This window comes from Euleptes europaea, chromosome 18, assembly GCF_029931775.1.
Source record: "Euleptes europaea isolate rEulEur1 chromosome 18, rEulEur1.hap1, whole genome shotgun sequence".
Lineage (NCBI taxonomy): Eukaryota > Metazoa > Chordata > Lepidosauria > Squamata > Sphaerodactylidae > Euleptes > Euleptes europaea.
In genome coordinates this window covers 15,805,631-15,827,452 of record NC_079329.1, presented here as the reverse complement: position 1 = coordinate 15,827,452, position 21,822 = coordinate 15,805,631, and the positions used below count along the sequence as shown (strand labels likewise).

The following is a 21,822-nucleotide window of genomic DNA, read 5'->3' as shown; positions in this document are numbered from 1 at the left end:
TTGTGGTTTTATGGGTACATCATTAGGGAGCTGGTGAAAGAGAAACTATCTAATGCAACAAAAACACACATCTGAATTGTAAAGTATAAGGAAGGATGCTTGTGTTCTTCAACTCTTTCTTTTCATTAGCTGTTCCCTGTTGTTCTGTTCAGGCCTAAACACAATAATATAAAGTTTGGGGGTAAAAATACAACCCAGCAACCCAGCACTGGAGGCTAAGATAGAGAAAATCTCCACAGCTACCATGTACTTTCCCTTGGTGCTCAGGTAAGTTGGAACAAAGGAGATCCAAACACTGCAAAACACCAACATGCTGAAAGTGATAAACTTGGCTTCATTGAAACTATCAGGCAATTTGCGAGCAAGGAAAGCTACAGTGAAACTGACCATTGTCAAGAGACCCATATAACCCAAGACGCAATAAAACATAGTAACAGATCCTTCATTACATTCCAGTACAATTTGTTCAACAACAGAATGCATGTCAACATCTGGGAATGGGGGAAACATAGCAAGCCAGACAATACAAATCCCTGCCTGAAGAGGAGAGCAGAAAAGAACAATGGAGTTGGCCAGTCTTTTCCCCACCCATTTCCTTATCCTGCTTCCTGGTTTGGTAGCCATGAAAGCCAGAACCACAGTGATGGTCTTGGCCAGGATGCAGGAAATAGCCACCGAAAAGATGATGCTAAAAGCAGGTTGTCGGAGCAGACATGTAATTTTCTCTGGTTGGCCAATGAATAGCAAAGCACAGAGGAAGCAGAGCAGGAGAGAGATGAGAAGTGTGTAGGTGAGGCCCCGGTTGTTGGCCTTGACAATGGGAGTGTTGTGATGCTTCATAAATGTTCCTAATACCAAAGCTGTAATGAAAAACAGTGAAAGGGCACAAAGGGCTAAGCTGAGGCCCAAAGGTTCTCCATAAGATAAGAAGCTGATATACTTGGGAATACATATATCACGGTTTTTGTTTGGAAATTTCTCTTCTGCGCATATATAGCAGTCACTCATATCTGAAAAATAAAAAAGGAGGTTTGTATCTCAAAATATGCCACACAACATAGTCATGTTTAGCTTTTCTTTACATACGTTTAAGGGTTAACACTTAACACTGGAGGATCCTTGTAATGCAGATCCTCTGAAACGTGGCAGGGGGGTGATTTATGAGAATTATGATTCTATAAAGGTAGTCCCCTGTGCAAGCACCGGATTATTTCACTACACAATTTTCTTGAAAGTTTTTAGGTTTGAAGATATTACAGATTTTTAGATCTACTGAAACAATGGTGAATCCAGTTGAGGTTAACTGTATATTTTGTGAACAGTTCTTATTCAGCCATACACACACTTGTTTTCTTTGAGCAGAGGACTCTAAGCAGTCTTCAAGAAAGACTCATTAACCTGTTGCACCGGTTTACAGGGCCTCTGCTCGCTACTAATTCCATTGAAATGCTCCTCAAATCCCCAGAGCTTTTATGCTCGCCAGGTTCAACATCTTGCCTACAGCAATCCTTTATGGCAGGTTGTTGAGAACTCATCAGGAGAGATATTGTCTGTGAAGAGCTGGGATTTCTGCATTTTTATCTCATGTCTTGCTATATTGTAGCTTTTATACTGAGTTGAAGAATTCCATAATGAGCCCTCTCCTACATAAATATCAGGGTTACCCAGACAAGAGGCTGGTCTTATACCTCTTATCTGACTAGAATCCTTACATTACCCATCAAATTGCTAGGTTTCTCCTAGCTGCTATGAGGAGCCATGGATTGGTTGAGAATGATCATAAATAATTTTATCTTACTTTCTGATGTGTATATTTGTGTTAACTGGCTGTGTAGTTTTTTAGATTGTTTAGTGTTTGTACCAAATGCCTAATAAAGTTTCCTTACTGGAGAGAGAGGGAGAGGGAGAGGGAGAGAGAGAGAGAGGGAGAGAGAGAGAGAGGAGAGAGAGAGAGAGAGAGAAAGAGAGAAAGAGAGAAAGAGAGAAAGAGAGAGAGAGAGAGAGAGAGAGAGAGAAAGAAAGAAAGAAAGAAAGAAAGAAAGAAAGAAAGAAAGAAAGAAAGAAAGAAAGAAAGAAAGAAAGAAAGAAAGAAAGAAAGAAAGAAAGAAAGAAAGAAAGATACTAGTTTAATGTCAGGTGTCGACATGGATTAATGATATGTATAAAAAAGGTGGCAATCTCCTTACATCACCCTCCACCTGCCAATCTGGGAATACTCCCAGAGTGTCAAGGAATAATCCAAAATTTGATATTCCAGTGAGAAATCCAGCTCCATCACTGAAACATTTCTTATTAGAACTATCTCCATGACATCCGCAGGATAGGGAATCTATTCACATATGTGTGTGTGTGTAAAGAGCCTTCAAGTCGCAGCTGATTTATGGCGACCCCTTTTGGGGGGTTTTCATGGCAAGAGACTAACAGAGGTGGTTTGCCAGTGCCTTCCTCTGCACAGCAACCCTAGTCTTCCTTGGTGGTCTCCCATCCAAATACTAACCAGGGCCGACCCTGCTTAGCTTCTGAGATCTAACGAGATCAGGCTAGCCTGGGCCATCCAGGTCAGGGCCTCTTCACATATATGCACATCTAATATGTCCTCCTTGGCGCTTCTCCTAGTCCATACCTACTGTATCGTTCAATCAAGATTTATAATTTAAAATGTTTTTAATTGTTCATATGTTAAAAGGTGGCATAAAATGTTTCAAACAACCAAACAAAATGGAAACATAGGCAATAGTGATCACTTGCATGATTTGAAATGCAAGTTCCTATGGACTTCAGCCAATTTGACTGGTCAATCGATACAGTGTGTTTCTTACCCTTCTGGTCTGATATCTTTCCTTCTGGACATTGGATGCAATCATAGCAGCAAAATGGCTCTCCCTCCTTCACTTGCTTGCTATAACCAGGGCAGCAACTCTCACAGCATTCAGAAATAGGTTGTATCTAATCAACAAATGAAAAGTGAGAAAGGTTGTACTCAGATCAATTAGCTGCAATCTTTCAAGAAGAAGAAGAAGAAGAAGAAGAAGAAGAAGAAGAAGAAGAAGAAGAAGAAGAAGAAGAAGAAGAAGAAGAAGAAGAAGAAGAAGAATTGGTTTTTATTCCCCACTTTTCTCTACCTTTAAGGAGTCTCAAAGCGGCTTGCAATCACCTTCCCTTCTTTTCCCCACAATAGACAACTTGTTAGGTAGGTGGGGCTGAGAGAGTTCAGAGAGAACTGTGACTAGCCCAAGGTCACCCAGCAAGCTTCATTTGTAGGAGTGGGGAATCAAACCTGGTTCTCCAGATTAAAGTCCTCCGCTATTAACCACTACACCACGTGGCCACATTACCATTGGAAATGCTGGCATTATGTACCTTGGGCTAACTAATAATTTCTTAAATATGTATTAATTTGATTATGCAAATGATAGAGATATAATTAAATACTTAATTACTGGCTCATTACTGAAGTCCAGTGAACTTCACTTTTGCACATGTGCAACTGAAAGACTTCCTAAACTTTGGACCATTGGATCCTACCTGGTTAAAGAATCTGGGCCAATGTATGTGTTCATTATTAATGGTGAATGCTTCATCAAGAGGAGCCTGGGGAACCTGATGATCCATTCTCCCAAATTTCACTCTATGGAAGGTTTTGTTTGGGGAAAAGACCCAGTTCATCACATCGAATCCAGTGACTAACACCCCATTCTCATCGAATGAAATTGTGTCCCCGGCACTGTTGTTAAATGCAACACCTCTGAGGAAGTGATGGAGCTAGATGGAAAAGAAAAAAGATTTTAGGGAAGTCAGCAGCTGTGCCACAGAGGATCTTTCTGGATGACATTTATAAGCTGTCCAGAATGGAGGCAGATTTCATTGGATTTCTGACACAAACATGGTTTACATTTTTCTACCATTTTTACATTCAAAATCCATTCCATTTGAAGAATAGCAAGTTCATAGACCACAAGAAAGACAGCTGGGACTGCTGATTGAAATATACACTAGAGGGAAATGAAGGAAGAGGAGAAATTGGGCAAAAGATGCATTTGGAGGGATTATTTACTACACAAATCAGAGCCTCCAAAAATTCTGCTTCCCATGTATTCTTCCAAAGGCCTTACCTGCCATTGGTCTCGACCTGGAAGATTCAGGCTCCCTGCATTTACCTTTCTTCTGTGCTTGGTTTGGAATGACAGCATAGCATGTACAGCATGGGCCAGAGCATATACAGAATTGTAAATGCTGTAGCTGTGGCCAGTCATGCCCATTTCAAAAAAAGACCCAGGAATTCTCTCCAGCTTCTCTTGCCCCGTGCAAATTTCTCCCAGATCTCTCTCTTCCTGCCCCTGATTCGGGAATTCACAGTCAAAGGCATGGTACCAGAAGTTCTGTATAAAGCCATCTCCGTTTATATCATATGGGTTTCTTCTCTCAATAAATTTCTGAAATCCTGGAGGATCACTGGAGTGAACTGCAAAGGCCAGAGAACCATGGATTTCATCTGTATCTAAAACTCTTTGATAAACATATACACTGAACTCAATTGGGGCTGTTAGTATCCACACTTTACCTTTTGCTTTCCATACAGTATTGTATTCTGATAGTCTCGCGAACCATAGCAAATCACTGACAGAATATGAGAGTCCAAAAACCAAAATTGAATTGGCCTTGCTGGTCAGGAGTTTTCCAGGCAAATCTTTCCCCTGTTCTAAGAAGTCTTCAAACTCAGTGACGAATTTTGGTCTTGGAAGTCTTAACACGAAGGCAAAACAGATACCATTCTTAGAAAACAGGGGAAGTAACGCTTGTACAATGCTTTCTCCATTGTCGTCATCCATCACTAAGATCCCAACCCATGTCCACTTGAAATGCAGCAGTAAAGAGACAAGCCCTGCATGCTGAAGGGCTTCATTAGGGTGCATTTGGTAGAAGGTAAGGACTGCATTTGTATCCTTTCTTGATGGAGCAAAGCCATATATGAGCTAAAGATTGTTTGGATTGGGAAAACAGAATAATAATAAGCCTTTTTTCATCCATTGATGCCCAAAGTAACTTACAATAAAAGCAATAACAATTAACAGTAACAATAAATTTAATCCAGGTAAAAGTATAACTTCATTAATTGTCAAAACCCTTCTCAAATAAATATGTCTTAGATTGCCCCCAGAACCTGTAAAGCAGAGGAGAGCTGTACTTTCTGAAGGAACGAGTGGCACCATCTCCTCTGTACAACCTTCACCCAATGATAAGGTCTAGTGGTTAAAGTGTCAGACTAGGACCTGGGAAATCCAGGTTCGAATTCCCATTCGGGCCATGGAAGTTTGCTGGATGACTTGGGGCCAGTCACACACTCTCAGCCTAACCTACCTCACCAGGTTGTTGTGAGGATAAAATGGAGGTGAGAGTGATGTAAGGTGCTTTGGGTCCCCATTGGGGAGACAGACAGACAGACAGACAGACAGACAAAGTCTGTATACTTCAGATGCATTCATTTCTTTCTTCAACCCAACAATTAATTCAGGAAGACAAAAGTCATCTTAAAGAGGCCTTTAATATTGAAGAAGTGTTTCCTCTTTTATATTCCCATACACTCAGGTGCTTTTCACACACTGTGCAGCTGGATTTTACTGTATGAAAAGGGAACATCTACTTGCAACCAATGGTTAAAGTGCATTGAAAGTGGATTGAAAGTGCATTATTCAGTATGTGTGAAAATGCCCTCAGTCATCTCACCTGAGGAATCTTATAGATGCTGGATATTGTTGCAACGTCAAAAGAGGTTTGGGAGTCCAGTCCACCAATGATGGCAAGCAGATCATTCTGGATGTCACATTTGAAGTTCGGGACAAATGTCCTTGGTGTGGACATTAGTTGCATCGTGGCAAGATAAGTCCACTTCGCACTGAAATAGCTGTCATAGATGTGGAAGCCCAAGGTGACATTGGGTAAGATCTCTGGGTTTTCATTGATTTCCTTTATAGCAAATGCCAAGGCCAGTATGTGCTGGTAATTCTTTGGGATGGTGCTAGAATGAGAGTTGCATGCTGCATCAGAAGGACATTTCACACTTTTAAAAATCAACCCACCATATTCTTCATAATTTTCCTTATTAATCTATATCAGAGCGCTTATAAACAAATTGACGCAGGCTTTTTCATGAAATAGTCTGTACAGTGATAACAAACTTTTAAAAAGCCCATTCCATCATTCCTCTAAGGATCTAAGGTTTCCCTTTTTATCTCTTTTTTTTATGAAACAGTAAAATGAGTTCAGGATTGATAAGAAACCGAGTATTGCTACTATTTCAATAATTTACCAAAATGTCAGAATCGTTCAGCAGTAGAACTGGCTGCCTAGAGAACTGGCGAGCGCCACCTCACTGGCAGTCTTCAAGCAGTGACTAGACAAACACTTGTCAGAGATACTTTAGGTTGATCCTGCATTGAGCAGGGGGGTGGACTAGGTGGCTCTATGGCCCCTTCCAACTCTTATTATGATTCTTAACCTGGGCCTCCTAAATCCCATAATGACACTGTAACCACTACATCCCACTGGCCGTGATAGTTCAGGGAGGTTCTTAAACTGCCTTTTTTTTCTGTCACAGAGGTGATATTTTTAATCCTACTGGTTTGTACTATCTGCCTTTTTAAATCGGTTTTGAGACTCCTGGCTTTATTTTTGGAAGAATTATACATGCCAAAACTGGAAGAACTATGTTTCCCACCTACCTCACCTTAGATTCCAGTTCATATAGTGGGGGGGGGGGTTTCCCACAAATAAATTGGGCCAGGATGTTCCAGTTCCCATTTTCTTCAACACTGCAACTCCCATTATCATTCTGAAGGTAATAGCAAATTTCAAGACTCCTAGCTTTAGTGTCAGATAGCGCCTGCCAGAGACTAGCTTAGCCTCCACTGCAAATACTTTGGGTGGGGGAGGCTTCTTCAGATAACCCAGGCCAGGATGTTCCAATTCCCTTCATGTTTGGCACTGCAACACCTGCAGTCTTCCTGAAGCCAGTGGCCAGTTTTGAGTTGCCTAGAATTATTTTCTGATGAGTTATACTGGGAGATGGACAAACGGTGGTGGACTCTAATCTGGTGAACCAGGTTGGCTTCCCCACTCCTACACATGAAGCTTGCTGGGTGACCTTGGCCAGTAACAGTTCTCTCAGAAATCTCCCAGCCCCACCTATCTCACACAGTGTCTGTTGGGGGGGGGGAAGGTGATTGTAAGCCACTTTGAGGCCCCTTAAAGGTACAGAAAAGTAGAATATAAAACCAACTCTCCTTCTTCTTCTTTTATTATTATAGTTCACACAAAAGTAATTGAACAAACCACACCTCCCCAGATGACTCAGGCAGCAAAAAAATGGAAATATTAAAATGAATTCTCACATAAGGTTTTCAGCCAGTTCTAAAGGGGGATATTCTCTGAAGTCCATTGGATTGAAGTGGAAGCTCTGGGAAGAAATGCCACCAACAAAGAGGTCTCCTGATTGATGATACTCTTGCACTGGAGGGTGAGGATCTCTAATCCTGCACTTAACAATGTGAGTCTTGCATGTACTGTGAAAAAGCAGAATCAGCTGCAACAGCACTAATACTACCATCTTCCTTCTGAACACGGACCCTGATTTTACTACCTACAGTCCTATCATGACAGTTTTCAGGATTTACAATATTCTGGTCTGAAACAACATTCACTCTGAACATAGAACCTCGCCTGAAATTGCAAATATCAACTCACACATCATAAAAAGATTCATCTCCAAGCCATTTCTCATCTCTAGACTAAGCTGTAGACACTGTCAGGTATATCTCTGCTTTCTTTCACATCCTGTGTTACTAGCTTTACATGGCAACACTGGAAGTCCCCTGTGGTTTTGGCCAGCTGCAAATTAAATTACAGTCCTTTTGATTATTAAAGGGAAAGGTAATGACCAAAGTTGGGGATTCCCAATGGCATTCCAGAAAAAAACATGTGTATCACTTCTCAACAGAAGTTTTCTATTTTGCTTAGCTGGATTCCAAGTGGGTCATGGCTTTGGAATGCCTCATACTAAACTAACAGTGCTTTCATAAGAACAGTTGCTCCAGTCTAAGCCCATTCATTTCAATGCGCTTAGACTGGAGTAACTCTCGTTAAGAATACACTAGAAAGGTCCAGATATACACAAATATGATCTAGACCCAAATGGGGTGATGGAGTTTCACCAAGGCTGGCCCACTTGAAGCTAAATATATCTTGGTATAAAAATGACTACAGCTTCTGTTTTCATATTTAAAGCTATAAATTTTCTTATTTGTAGAAGATCTTTATCCACTGATGAGGGAAATAAAATTTGATCCAGTAGCTCCGTTCTAATATTATCCATTTTATGTTCATCCTACCCTTCCACTAAGGAGCTCAGTGTAGTTTACGTTTCTTCCCTCCTCCACTTTTACCTTCACAACAGGTTAGGCTGAGACAGTGTGGATGCCCTAAGGTCACCCAGATAATATAATGGTTGAATTAGAGTTAAACAAGGATCACCAACATTCTACACTAGTGGTCCTCAATGTGGTGCTTGAGGACAACATGGTGCCCAGTGACACCTTTCTAGGAATCCACCAGGGTCATGTATGCATGGTCACTTTAACCTCCTTCATTCCCTGTTTCAGCCAGGATCAAATTTTTCAGCATACACGTTACCTCATTCCTTGTTGGCTCAACCCTGTTTCAACATAAAATGAACCCAGCTTTTCCCATTCCTCTTCTGGCCCGAATTAAACCGTTTATCCAGACTCATTCTAGAATCACTGAGCTAGTATACAGTTTTCTCGGGTTGAGCTTCGCCCCACCCTTTTCCAAACCCCTCTTCAAGGGAGCATTCAGATAACCAACAGGGGAAGCGCAGAAGATTGGCTTCTCTCACAGCCAATCACAAAGCAGTGTGTAAAGAGGCAGGGATTCAAGTGCTTCCTGCTTCCTTGGAGCTCTTTCTGAGCAAAAGAAAGGCTTTTTTTTAAACAAGGCTTGGGTTTCTCCCTCCCCCCTTCTTTCAGATTGCTGTGTTTTGTTCTTAAAATGCTTTTTTATGTGGCAGTTGGGTCTGGGAGGCAAGGAAGTCTTCTCTCAAGGTCAGTTGTGAAGTCAGCCAATTACAGAGCAGCATTTAAAGGGGTGGGACTTGATTTGCACTTGGGAGATGGCTTTTCTGTATTCACGCCTCCATTAGCACACAGTTTTGTCCCTGATCATTCCAGCCAATGCATACAGTTTTCCCCAACCCTGGTTACTTTGATCCTGGCTGAAATGGGGGATAAAGCAGGTTAAAGAGACCATGCATAAATGACCATTGTGTTTCCAGAAAGTGGGCGGAGCCAGGTGAAGCTTTTTCCCAGCAGAGTTTCTGAGTGGCAATTGAATATTTGATTGGCTGTGCAGATTTTTTTTAGACATTGCTTTGGCAGCAGCTGCCACCATAGCACAAGGATCTTGATGGTGTAACTTAATGTTATTAAATTAAAGCTTTCATAGCTGGGTAGGATTTCTATATTCAAAGAAGTAGTCTTCCAAAAAAATGCTTAGGTCTTTCTCTTTAATGTTCTTGTTTTGACTCTTTTGAATAAACTGCAAGATTAATAAAACATTTTTTTGGGAAACATAAACCTCCACCATTTAAAGATACAATAATGCAACAAAGGACATTCTATAATGGACTATCTGTCTCTGATTTTACAAAATATTATTGTATAATTGTGATACTATTTTAGAGTGGCTTATGATGCCAAAGTCTGCTCTCCAGGATATGAAATAGTTTGGCATAGATATTCCATTAACACCATGGATTTTTTTTTTCTTCATAAGGATTCCTGCCAGTAGTACTGGGACAAATAAGCAACCCAGCAGCCAAACTCTGGGGGATAAACAAGAGAAGATCGCTATAGCTATTACTGTATATACCAGCATATAGTGGTCGGTTGGCGCAAAGGATAACCAAGTACTATAGAAGACTAGCATGTTGAAGGAGATAAACTTGTCTTAGTTTGAAACTGTCAAGCAATGTGCACACAAGAAAAGCCACAGTGATGAAGATGATGGCCAGGGAGCCATGTAGCCCAAGACACTGTAAAATGTAATATGTTGTCAAATGTCATCATCAATGTCTCAATACAATCCAGTACAATTTATTCAGGCATAGATTGCATGTCAGCATAAAGGAATGGGTGAGACATTGCAAAGCAGACAACAATAACTGCTTGGATTAAGGAACAGTGAAGAACCTGTTACGAAATGGGTTGCCAATCTCCCAGACTGGTCATGGCAACCCCAACAGATGTGTGCCCCCACCTTTCCTGATGAAGCGGCAAGCCTGCGCCGCCATGGAAAGGGCTCCTGTGCATCCCGCAAACCCAGCAATCATGGAACCACGACCAGGTGGTTCACCTCCAGTGAACCAGAGGGACTCCATTTTCCTGTGTGCTTGTTCCAGCAGAAGCCATCTTGTACGGACGAGAGAAGCATGTAGCCGCCAACAACACCCCCCTCTCCCCTTGCTTCATCAGCATGATTGATAGCCCATCAGAAGAAGTTGAAATAGCCACGGAGAGCCGCTCCTCCGCCTATGCAAAGTGACTCGCCCCGGAGACAGTTATGTGCGTCTTTGTGAAGGATTATTAATTCAATCTGTGAGAGATTCCCGGTCTTACCAGAATTGCACAATTCAATGGAAATAGTATAGTTTTATGAAATTGCCCATTGCCTCACCCCAGCAGATGACCATTAGTCTTTTTGTCATCTTTTTTTTACCATGGGAATCATGAGGGTAATCTCATTACCCAGCCCCAAAGCAGGGTATATCTGGGGTCCCCTTAGTCCATACATCACCTTAGGTCTTCCCCTGGCTTCCTTGCCATCACTCTGTGATTTGGGTATTGCGCAGCCTGATCACAATCCCCTCCCGCCTCGCTGTTCGAGCCCACAGGAACCCCTGTTTCCCTCCTACTTACCCAGTAACTTAGTCTACAGAACTCAGGACAACTCCTCTACAGGAAAGGTGCAATATCTCCTGTCATCGAGGGCCTGCCACATGGGCAACTGTCTCTCTACTCCTCTCTTTTATTCTTAGAACTGTGTGTTAGTGTGTACATGTAATTTGAGTGCTTCTGCACGTACTATGGGCAAAGTAAAAACCTTTTAATTGAATCCATTGACTCTGTTCCTTCTTTTGTATCTCAGATTGGATTACAGTAAATGTTGGTTTAGATCCTGCAGGCTATGCCCAGTGCCGGTTATTGAATGCTAATTTCCGCATAAATAATTCATAACCAGGCAATTTGGCTAACAAACCATAAAGTTGGCCAGTCTTTTCCCAACCTACTTCCACATGCTGCTTTCTGCTTCACTGACAGCTTTATACCGGAGAGCTACTTACAGGGAAATTCTCAGGAACATTATATGTAGAAATGTATTTCTCACTTACTCAAAAAAATAAAAATAAAAACAATGTCCATTATCTGCTTTGAATATTTCCCCATATTAATCCTTCCCTGTTGTTTAACTTTGGATGCAGCAAAAGTACATAGCATTTAGGGCAAAAAATCAAAAACAGAAGCCCAGCAGCAGAGGTCAAGATAGAGAAGATCTCCACAGCTACCATGTATTTCCCCTTAGTGCTCAAGTAGGTTGGAACAAAGGATAACCAAACACTGCAAAACACTAACATGCTGAAAGTAATGAACTTGGCTTCATTGAAAGTGTCAGGTAGTTTCCTGGCAAGGAAAGCCACGGTGAAACTGACAATGGCCAGGAAACCCATATAGCCCAACACACAGTAAAAAAAAGTCACAGACCCCTCATTACATTTCAGTATAAGTTCTTCAGTGATTGTGTGCGTGTCAACATCTGGGAATGGAGGAGACGTTGCTAGCCACAGAGCACAAATTCCTCCTTGGACAAGAGAGCAGGAAAGAACAATGAAGATGGCCAGTCTTTTCCCCACCCATTTCCTTATCCTGCTTCCTGGTTTGGTAGCCATGAAAGCCAGAACCACAGTGATGGTCTTGGCTAGGATGCAAGAAATAGCCACTGAAAAGATGGTGCCAAAAGCAGTCTGGCGCAGGAGGCAGGTCACCATCTCAGGCTGGCCAATGAATAGCAAAGAACACAGGAAGCAGAGCAGAAGGGAGATGAGAAGAGTGTAGGAGAGGCTGCGATTGTTGGCTTTGACAATTGGCGTGTTGTGGCGCTTGATAAATGTTCCCAACACCAGAGCTGTGATCAAAGAGAGAGAAAAAGCAAAGAGGGCTAAGCTGAGTCCCAAAGGATCTTCATAAGACAAGAAGATGATGTACTTGGAAATACAAATATCCTGGTTTTTGCTTGGAAATTGTTCATCTGTACATTTATAGCAGTCATTCGAGTCTGAAAAACAAAAATTTAAGATTTCTTTCAAAATCTGATGTAAAACATTCCAGCACATTGTAACTGACCCCTACATACATGCCCCCCCTAAAATTGGAGTTCTTCATTGCTGATCTTCTGAAATGTGGCAGGAAGGTGATGATGGGAACTAAAGTTCAGGATGCTACATAGGTGCAGATTGGTAAGCTGAAGTACCGCAGTCATTGCTCTGCTCACAACCTGGGTTCGATCTTGATGGAAGTTGGTTTCAATTAGTTTAGCCAGCTCAAGGTTGACCCATCTTTCCATTCTTCCAAGATTGGTAAAATGAGTACCTAGCTTGCTAGGGTAAAGTGTAGATGACTGGGAAAGGCAATGGCAAACCACCCCGAAAACATAATCTGCCTAGTAAACATTGTGATGTGATGTGTCTGCACCCCTTTACTTTTTAAATCATGATTTGGGCATAATTGTAAATGTCATTTCCTCTAATGAAGAAGAAGAATTGGTTTTTATATGATGACTTTTCCTACCACTTAAGGGTGAATCAAACCTGCTTACAATTACCTTCCCTTCCCCTCCCCACAACAGACACCCTGTGAAGTAGGTGGGGCTGAGAGAGCTCTAAAGAGAACAGCGATACAGTATATGGATATTGTTGTACAATTTCTTACCCTTTTGAGATGAAATCTTCCCCTCTGGACATGGGATGCAATCGTAACAACAAAAAGGCTCTCCCTCCTTCACTTTCTTGAAATAACCAGGCTGGCAACTGTTACTACATATGGAAACAGGTTGTCTCTGTTCAACAAATAAAAATGAGTATGGTTTTATTGAGTTTAATTCATTGTAATAGATCACTTTGCTTATAAATGATTAGCTATGGGAAAGCCACTCATCCTTTGCTCCCCACAATTCTTCTTCAGTAATCTTTGAAATGCTGAGTTTGTGTACATTTGCCTAACTAATAATTCATTCTTTATTAAGTATAAGCAGGGGACCCACAAGGGCTTGCAAGGTGCAAATCATTCCCCCTGTATCCCTTCCCCACTATTTCCTCTTCCTTTTCACTGACAGCCCCCCTAACCCTCTCCTTTTTCTGCTTCCTTCTCGCCCACCAGCCAGTCTACCTTTAGTTGTTTCACTGTGTTTAGCTTTGAATTATCATTTGTAACATCACCCAAACACTATTATTTTCAATCCAAGCCCAGCACTTCACTGTGACTCATTGGTGTTCAAAGAACTTCACCTTTCACACTCAGTGCATATTCATATTGGAAAGACTTCCTCAACGCAATAATATTGGATCTTACCTGGTGAAACCAGCGTGGCCATTGTATGACTTCCTCGTTGATAGTGAACATTTCCTCTGGAGGAGCCTGGGGATCCATCCTCCCAATTCTCTCTCTATAAAAGGTGACGTTTGAGGAACTAATCCAGTTCATAACATCCAATCCAGCTACCAGCTCCCCATTCTTGTTGAATGAAATGTGTTCTCCAACACTGTTGTTAAAGGCAACACCTCTAAGGAAGTGATGGAGCTCAATGGAAAAGGAGAAGAGTTTATCAAAGGCTGCAACTTTGCCATAGTTTCTTGGATCCTTAAGAATGGCTTTTCTGAATGTCTGTCCAAAATGGAGGCAAATTTCCTTTCCTTTCAATATCCCAGGACCAACATTTTGTGGGCACACACACACACACACTGTTACCCCAACAGAAATGGTTGAGGAAAGAAACTATTGTCCCATTTCAAAAGACAATACGGCCACATTTCCTGTTGCTACAGACCCAAAGAACTCCTCCTCCCCAGGCTGTTTCAGCACACTTGTGTCCTTCAAGCAACAAACATATGATTTTGACAGAGGTCACGTGTTGGGTCCAGAATGCAAAATGACACTATATTTTCAGAGCTGGGATAGCGCCTAACCAGTGAGGATTGTCTGAAGGGTTTCCAATCAATGGAACTGCTAATTTGAACATCCTATTAGAATACATATGCCAACCCATGAAGCCAATGATTGTCTGAGCATCTCAGTGGTCAGCTTAAATTCATTTATGGTGCACAACCTGATTGGCTTGGCTAAGCTGGTACCTGGGAGTTGAGAAGAGGGTTAAAAAGCTCTGGAGAGGCTTAAAAACAGACTCTGCCCTCTACATGCTGACATTTGTAACATTCCAGCTCACCCATTATGACCATTAGCACCGAATAAGCACAGAATGGGATTAACTGGTTACTTTTAAGATACCGTATAGAATTTGGGTGGGGGGATATCATTTAAATGGGCTGGAAAAGGGATCTTTTACACTGACTTCCTCTTGTTGCTGTTTGTTGCATCTGCTTCCCCTTCTTGCTTCTCTGGCTGTGTTCAACGTAATCAATTCAGTTCAATGTAAAGAGCTCTCTATCTCCCCCCCCCATATTTCCCCAAATATTGGCCAAAGTACATGTCTCTGCACACCCAATTAAAGATCCCATATCAGAGTTGGGAGGCACACATACAAAGACCACAAAGGTGTATATCCCCAGTAAACCGTCTAGCAGTAGAATACTAATCCCTAACGCTGCTGCTGTCATGTTCATCAGACACAAGGAAGGAAGCAGAGGACCATGCAAAGGAAGGCGGCCTGATGAACTTCCAGAAACAAATTCTGTACTCAACACCTTCCAGTCTGTGCATAGCGAGTTTGCAGACCACAAGAATATCTGCTGGAACTAAAAGCTGAAATAGGAATAAGAGGAAAATGAAGGAAGAGAATTTGCAAAAGAAGAACTTGGAGTAATACAGAAAGTAGAACTGCATTTTCCATCCACAAAACTGATGCTCTTCTGTTCATTTGCTGAAGGCTTACCTGCCATTGTTCTTGACCTGGAATATTCAAGTTCTCTGGATTTATCACTCTTCCATGCCTGGCTGTGAATGATAGCATGGCATGTATAGCATGGGCCACAGCATAGACAGCATTGTAAATGCTGTAGCTGTGGCCAGTCATGCTCATTTCAAAAAAACCTGCAGAAAGGCTCTCCAGCTTCTCTTGCCCTGTGCAAATCTCTGCTTCTTCTCTCATTTCCTGCCCCTGAATTTGATTTGGGAATTTACAGTCGAAGACATGGTGCCAGAATTTCTGTATAAAGCCATCTCCTTCAGTGTTGTAAGGGTTTCTTCTCTCAACAAATTTATGGAATCCTGGAAGATTACTGGAATGAACTTGGAAAGCCAGAATACCATGGATTTCATCTGTATCAAAAACTCTTTGATAAACATATAAACTGAACTCCATTGGGGCTGCCAGTATCCACACTTTACCTTTTGCTTTCCATGGCATGTTTTCTCCATTTGACAAATATGGCAACCACATTAGGTCATTGACAGAATAAGATTCTCCAAATGCTACAAATGCTTTCGCTTTGCTGCCCATTATTTGAGCATGTATTTTTGCCCCCTGTTCAAATGTGTGAGGAACTTCAGTGTAAAAAGTCCCCCCGGGGCAATATCCTATGAAGGCAAAGCAGATACCATGCTTGGAAAACTCTGGAAGTAAACTCTGCACAATTCTTTCTCCATCGTCATTATCCTTAACAAGGATGCCAATCCATGTCCACTTGAAATATAGCAATAAAGACAGAATCCCTGCATGCTGAAGTGCTTCGTTAGTGGACATCTGGTAGAGGGCAAGGTCTGGATGTGTATCTGTCACTGGAGCAGACCCATATATGAGCTAAAGGTGATGGAGAGTGGGAAGATAGAATAACTCTATGATATTTTTCCATCTAATACTGTCCATAGAGGAAGCTGCTAAACAACTGGCCAATAGCATAAATACAATCACAATAAAATGTAATGTGGATGGAAATACAGCAACTTTACCCAATGTCAAAGGCCTTCTAGAATATGCAATTCCTTGGGTTCTCCAAGATGTCTAATACAGTAGAGTATTAGAGGAATAGAGTGATGCACTTTCTAAGTTAGTTATCCCTAATCTAGAGGTAGTAGTCAAGAAAGGATTTTCATGGATCAAAGCAAACTAAAACTGTGTGGGGGAACACAGGTTTCCTCATTAAAGCCTCCTAAAAAATCTCAGAATCCAAGTTTGAGTGTAGTGTTGGAGACCCACCTCTATGAACTTGGGACCAACTCATTTAGGGATTTCAAAATCAATATCAACCCTTTGAGTTGGGCCAGGAAACAAACTGAAAGGTAGTGTAATTGATAGATGCTAATTTGTTATATATAGCATGGACTGCAAAAAAAAAAAAATCAGTTGGTTATAGATGAAATCAAGCCTGAACTGAGGCTAGAAGCTAAAATGACTAAACTGGGGCTATTGTACACATTATGAAAATCACTGGAAAAGACAGTCATGTTAGGAAAAGTTGAAGGCAGCAGGAAAAGTGGAAGACCCAACAAGAGATGGATTGACTCCACAGCCCTCAATTTGCAAGACCTGAGCAAGGTTTTGTCGAAGGCTTTCACGGTCAGAGTTCATTGGTTCTTGTAGGTTATCCGGGCTGTGTAACCGTGGTCTTGGAATTTTCTTTCCTGACGTTTCGCCAGCAACTGTGGCCGGCATCTTCAGAGGGGTAACACTGAAGGACAGTGTCTCTCAGTGTCAAGGGTGTAGGAAGAGTAATATATAGTCAGAAAGGGGTTGGGTTTGAGCTGAGTATTGTCCTGCAAAAGTATTGTCCTGTAAGTATCAAGATAATGTGCTAATGAGGGTATGGTATGTTAATATGGAACCATTGTATCCTGAAGTGATCTGTTAATGTGTGTAATCCAAAACTAATCTGTATGGCTATTGTTGAATGTTGTCTTTGTCTGGAGGTTTTTCAGGGCAGGAAGCCAAGCCTTATTCATTCTTAAACTCTCCTCTTTTCTGTTAAAGTTGTGCTGATGTTTATGAATTTCAATGGCTTCTCTGTGCAATCTGACAAAATAGTTGGTAGAATTGTCCAGTCTTTCAGTGTCTTGGAATAAGACCCTGTGTCCTGTTTGTGTCAGTCCATGTTCAGCCACTGCTGATTTCTCAGGTTGGCCAAGTCTGCAGTATCTTTCATGTTCTTTTATCCTTGTTTGTATGCTGCGTTTTGTGGTCCCGATGTAAACTTCTCCACAGCTGCAAGGTATACGATATACTCCTGCAGAGGTGAGGGGGTCTCTTTTGTCTTTTGCTGATCGTAGCATTTGTTGTATTTTCTTGGTGGGTTTAAACACTGTTTGTAGGTTATGTTTTTTCAAAAATTTCTCCATCCTATCAGTGACTCCTTTAATAAATGGCAAGAATACCTTTCCTATGGGAGACTGTTTTTCTTGAGTTTTCTGATTTTTGTTTCGTTTAATGGCCCTTCTGATTTCATTCTTGGAGTAGCCGTTTGCTAGCAGTGCGTGATTTAGATGATTAGTTTCTTCCTTGAGAAACTGTGGTTCACAGATCCGTCTTGCACGGTCCATTAATGTTTTGATTATTCCTCTTTTCTGTCGGGGGTGGTGGTTGGAGTTTTTGTGTAAGTAGCCATCTGTGTGAGTTGGTTTCCGGTAGACCTTGTGACCTAACTGAAGGTTTGTTTTACGGATGACAAGGGTATCAAGAAACATACCATACCCTCATTAGCACATTATCTTGATACTTACAGGACAATACTTTTGCAGGACAATACTCAGCTCAAACCCAACCCCTTTCTGACTATATATTACTCTTCCTACACCCTTGACACTGAGAGACACTGTCCTTCAGTGTTACCCCTCTGAAGATGCCGGCCACAGTTGCTGGCGAAACGTCAGGAAAGAAAATTCCAAGACCACTGTTACACAGCCCGGATAACCTACAAGAACCCTGAGCAAGGTTGTTAACGATAAGATGTTTTGGAGGAGATTGATTCATAGGGTCACCATGAGTCGGAATCGACTTGACGGCATTTCACACACATACACACACACACACACACACACACACACACACATTTTCTTATATGGTCTTTGCAGCAGTTCTCTGTTCGTGCTCTAGCTGCTCCATTTGGTACCATCTAAAGTCGATAAACTTTCACACTGCCTTTACTGGCAGCCCCACATGAAGCATTTTATAGTAAACTAGTCTGTATTATGTCCAAAGTGTTTGCAACTGTGACCAGGTCAGCTTTCTCCAAGATCAACCTGAGCAGCTGAGCAACCAAGAACCTGTGTTTCTATGGGCAGAAGAAATCCAGAGGCATCTCCAGATAACAAATGTGGGTTTTCAGAGAAGTACAAGCCCCTCTGATTATGCTGAACACCAAGTATTGGCTTCAACTTCACAGAATTGCCATCTTGTCCAGATTAAGTTTCAGCTTGTTCACCCTCCATGGTGGTGTTTTCATATTTTTAGTTGACACTGAAAGCTAAAACTATGTATCAACAGTGAACTGTTGAAAATCTGTATGATCCCTCCCAGCAATTTTATCTAGGTATTAAAAATGCATTTGCGGGGGGGGGGGGGAGATGAAACTTTGATGAACTCTATCGGAGTTGCCTCAAATAAGACCAGAATGTGGAATGGGATTTCTATTTCTTATTGTGTGCTTATTTTGTAAAAAGAAACGGTGTCAGATTTAATATACAAGGTTTCACTGATTTCCGGCAAATTTCCCCTCAGAATGTGGGAGGGGCCCTCAAAAGTCCCTGTACTCCATTCCAGTGAGTACTGCCATTTTTAAAAGCCTCGTGGTGTGGGAACTACCAATGCTCAATTCCTCATACCACCAGGTAAATGAGTTATTAGTTATTATTTATTAGTTATCATTATCAACACCATGTAAACAAAAAAAATTGTGAGCATTTATAATACTGAATGAAAGGTTCATATGTTGTGCCACAAAATAATGATGTTCTTGCTTGTTTCGGCGAAAACGCATGGTCGCTTTATAATCCTTTAATCCCTGTTTTAGCCAGGATCGAACGCACATTAGGTGAAACGTATGTGGTTGATCCTGGCTGAATCCTGGCTGAAACAGGATTTAAAGGAGGATAAAGCGACCATGCATTTTTGCCCTCTGATTGTTGCCTTTTCTGCTTGAATTAAACCCCTGCTCATTTTATTTATAACTAAACCATCAAGCCTGTTTTTCTTTCCGTCTATGTGACATTCACATTAAGATACGTTTCTCAGGGTAGCTGTGTTGGTCTTCTGTAGAACAGTTAAATTGGAGTCTTAGAGACCATCAGGATTTACGGAGTATAGTCTCTTGAGAATCAAAGCTGCCTTTGTCCCAAGCATGAAAATAAGGTCACTCTGGATATTTTAAATACATTCACTTCTCCTTTTTTTCAACCCAACAATCAGTTCTGAGGAACAAACCATATGTTAACAGAAGTGTTAGGTTCTAATACCCTCAACTATCTTACCTGTGGAATCTTATAGATGCCCAAGATTGTCGCCACGTCAAGGGAGGTTTGGGAGTCCAGTCCTCCAATGACTGCTAGCAGATTTTTCTGGGTGTCACATTGAAAGTTAGGAACAAATGTCTTTCGAGAGGACATAAATTGCAGCGTGGCACGGTAGGTCGATTTTGCACTGAAATAGCTGTCATAGATTTGAAAGCCCAGGGAGACATTGGGTAAGATCTGAGGGTTTTCATTGATTTCTTTTGCAGCAAATACCATGGCCAGAATATGCTGGTAATTCTTAGGTATCGGCCTAAAACGAGAGCTGTATACTTTAATAGAAGGATATTTCACAATTTTTAAAAAATCATCACAACATATTCTGTATCATCTTTATGATCCCTGTATATATTCAAAAATGCCCCCTGAAATACCAATATCATAGAATCATAGAAACATAGAGATTGAAGGGACCTCCAGGGTCATCTGGAGTCATTTCCAGGAGCCCTAGCACCTGCCTCAACTCAGGGCATTATGATGATTCTCATTTTACTTATTGAGATAGATGTAGAAAACCTTCATCCACTGGTTAGGCAAACAGCATTGCCAGACAAAACTTTATCCATTGAATATTTTCGTACCCTCCTTCTAAGGATCTCAGATCTTCTAAGGATCTAAGGATCTCTTGCTCCTAGGATTCAAATAGCCAAAGAAGAAATGGAAATATGGAAATAAATAAAGGCTTACACAAGCTCTTCAACCGATGCTGGCTGGGGATATTCGCTGAATTGTATTGGATTGGTGTTGAAGGTCTGAGAAGCAATCCCACCAACAAAGAAATCTCCTAACTGGTGATACTCTTGCACAGGAGGGTGTGCATCTCTAATCCTACACTTAACAATGAGGGTCTTGGATACCCAGCGAGAAAGCAAAGCCAGGTTCAACAACACTAATACCAACATCCCAAGTGCAAATATTTTCACTAGACACTAATCCTGCTTTTAATACCTAAAGGGCTATCCTTACTGTTTCCATGATAACAGCAGCTGGATAAGTAAGAACATTCACTCTGAAGATAGACATGAAGTCTGAGTTTGCAGAGATCAAACTCGTGGATTTCTATTTCTAGTGTCTATCAATTGCATATGTGAAGAGGTATATTTCTACCATCTTCCACAGTCTGGGTTACTAGGTATAAATTAGCATATGGAAATTCCACAGGGATTCAGATGAGCAAGAAATCAAATTATAGCTCTTTTGACTATTCAAGTGGAAGTAAATGGCAACAGCTGGAGGCTCCCAATGGAATTCCGAAGAAAACATGTTTATTCACTTTGAACAGAAGATTTTTATACCACTGAGGTAGATTCGAGGGCACTCTGGGATATAGAAAGGCTGACATGAAGAAAAAGGCCAGAAATATACCACTGTTTTCTGGATTCAGATGGATGGGTACTATCACCCAAGGATGACCTACCAGAAGTTCAGATTAATCTTTTTCATAATTCAAAAAAACCTGACGTATTTTGGCACAAAGAAATTACAAAGATGATTCTCATTTTATTTATTGAGATCAATGTAGAAAAACCATCATCCACTGGTTAGGCAAACAGCATTGCCAGACAAAACTTTATCCATTGAATATTTTTGTGCCCTCCTTCTAAGGATCTCAGAATCCATATATGATGCTCCCTTCATCCATTTTCATTCTCATATTCATCCTGTATAGTAGGTTAGGCTTTGAGAGAAAGTGCTGTAAACTCATCCAGCCAGTGTAATGGCTGGATGAGGCTTTGAATCTGGATGTCCTAGTTCTCCCCCCTACATTCTGTCTCACTACATTAAAGCTTTCTTGTTTGGTGGGTTTTCTACAGTCCAACATGGATAGAGCCTATAAAGGAAGCCACAGCCCTCCATTTTCAAGACCTGAGCAAGGCTGTTAAAGATAGGAAGTTTTGGAGGACATGGATTCATGGGGTAGCCACTTGATGGCACTTAACACACATACACAGTGTGTATTGTTCCAAATCCTTGTTCTAGAGTGTTCCTCTGATTATGGCTCTCTTTAAATATGTACCAGTGTATTTGA

General features: G+C 41.3%; 2 protein-coding genes across 2 annotated transcripts; both read right to left on the bottom strand.

Moving 5' to 3' along the window:
* Nucleotides 1-108: 108 nt before the first annotated feature.
* LOC130490478 (vomeronasal type-2 receptor 26-like) lies at nt 109-5,868 on the bottom strand. The gene is made up of 5 exons (XM_056864305.1): nt 5,725-5,868; nt 4,113-4,973; nt 3,526-3,762; nt 2,820-2,946; nt 109-1,010 (listed from the first exon to the last, which is right to left on the bottom strand). Exons 1-5 carry the CDS (start codon nt 5,866-5,868, stop codon nt 109-111), a joined length of 2,271 nt encoding a protein of 756 aa, XP_056720283.1.
* Nucleotides 5,869-11,488: 5,620 nt separating this feature from the next.
* On the bottom strand, nt 11,489-20,012 carry LOC130490477 (vomeronasal type-2 receptor 26-like). Its single transcript, XM_056864304.1, has 6 exons — nt 19,755-20,012; nt 15,229-16,095; nt 14,940-15,098; nt 13,846-13,919; nt 13,053-13,177; nt 11,489-12,399 (listed from the first exon to the last, which is right to left on the bottom strand). Exons 1-6 carry the CDS (start codon nt 20,010-20,012, stop codon nt 11,489-11,491), a joined length of 2,394 nt encoding a protein of 797 aa, XP_056720282.1.
* Between the last annotated feature and the right edge of the window lie 1,810 nt (nt 20,013-21,822).

What these genes read in the sequence shown, in the direction of transcription:
- LOC130490478 (XM_056864305.1), bottom strand. Translation starts at nt 5,868, where the DNA reads ATGCAACTAATGTCCACACCAAGGACATTTGTCCCGAACTTCAAATGT. An exon ending in CAGGTCGAGACCAATGGCAG is followed by an intron (nt 3,763 to 4,112) that starts GTAAGGCCTTTG and finishes TTTTCCATCTAG; the next exon opens with CTCCATCACTTCCTCAGAGG. An exon ending in AAAGATATCAGACCAGAAGG is followed by an intron (nt 1,011 to 2,819) that starts GTAAGAAACACA and finishes TTTATTTTTCAG; the next exon opens with ATATGAGTGACTGCTATATA.
- LOC130490477 (XM_056864304.1), bottom strand. Translation starts at nt 20,012, where the DNA reads ATGGTATTTGCTGCAAAAGAAATCAATGAAAACCCTCAGATCTTACCC. An exon ending in CAGGTCAAGAACAATGGCAG is followed by an intron (nt 15,099 to 15,228) that starts GTAAGCCTTCAG and finishes TTCCTATTTCAG; the next exon opens with CTTTTAGTTCCAGCAGATAT. An exon ending in ATGAACATGACAGCAGCAGC is followed by an intron (nt 13,920 to 14,939) that starts GTTAGGGATTAG and finishes TTTTCCATTGAG; the next exon opens with CTCCATCACTTCCTTAGAGG.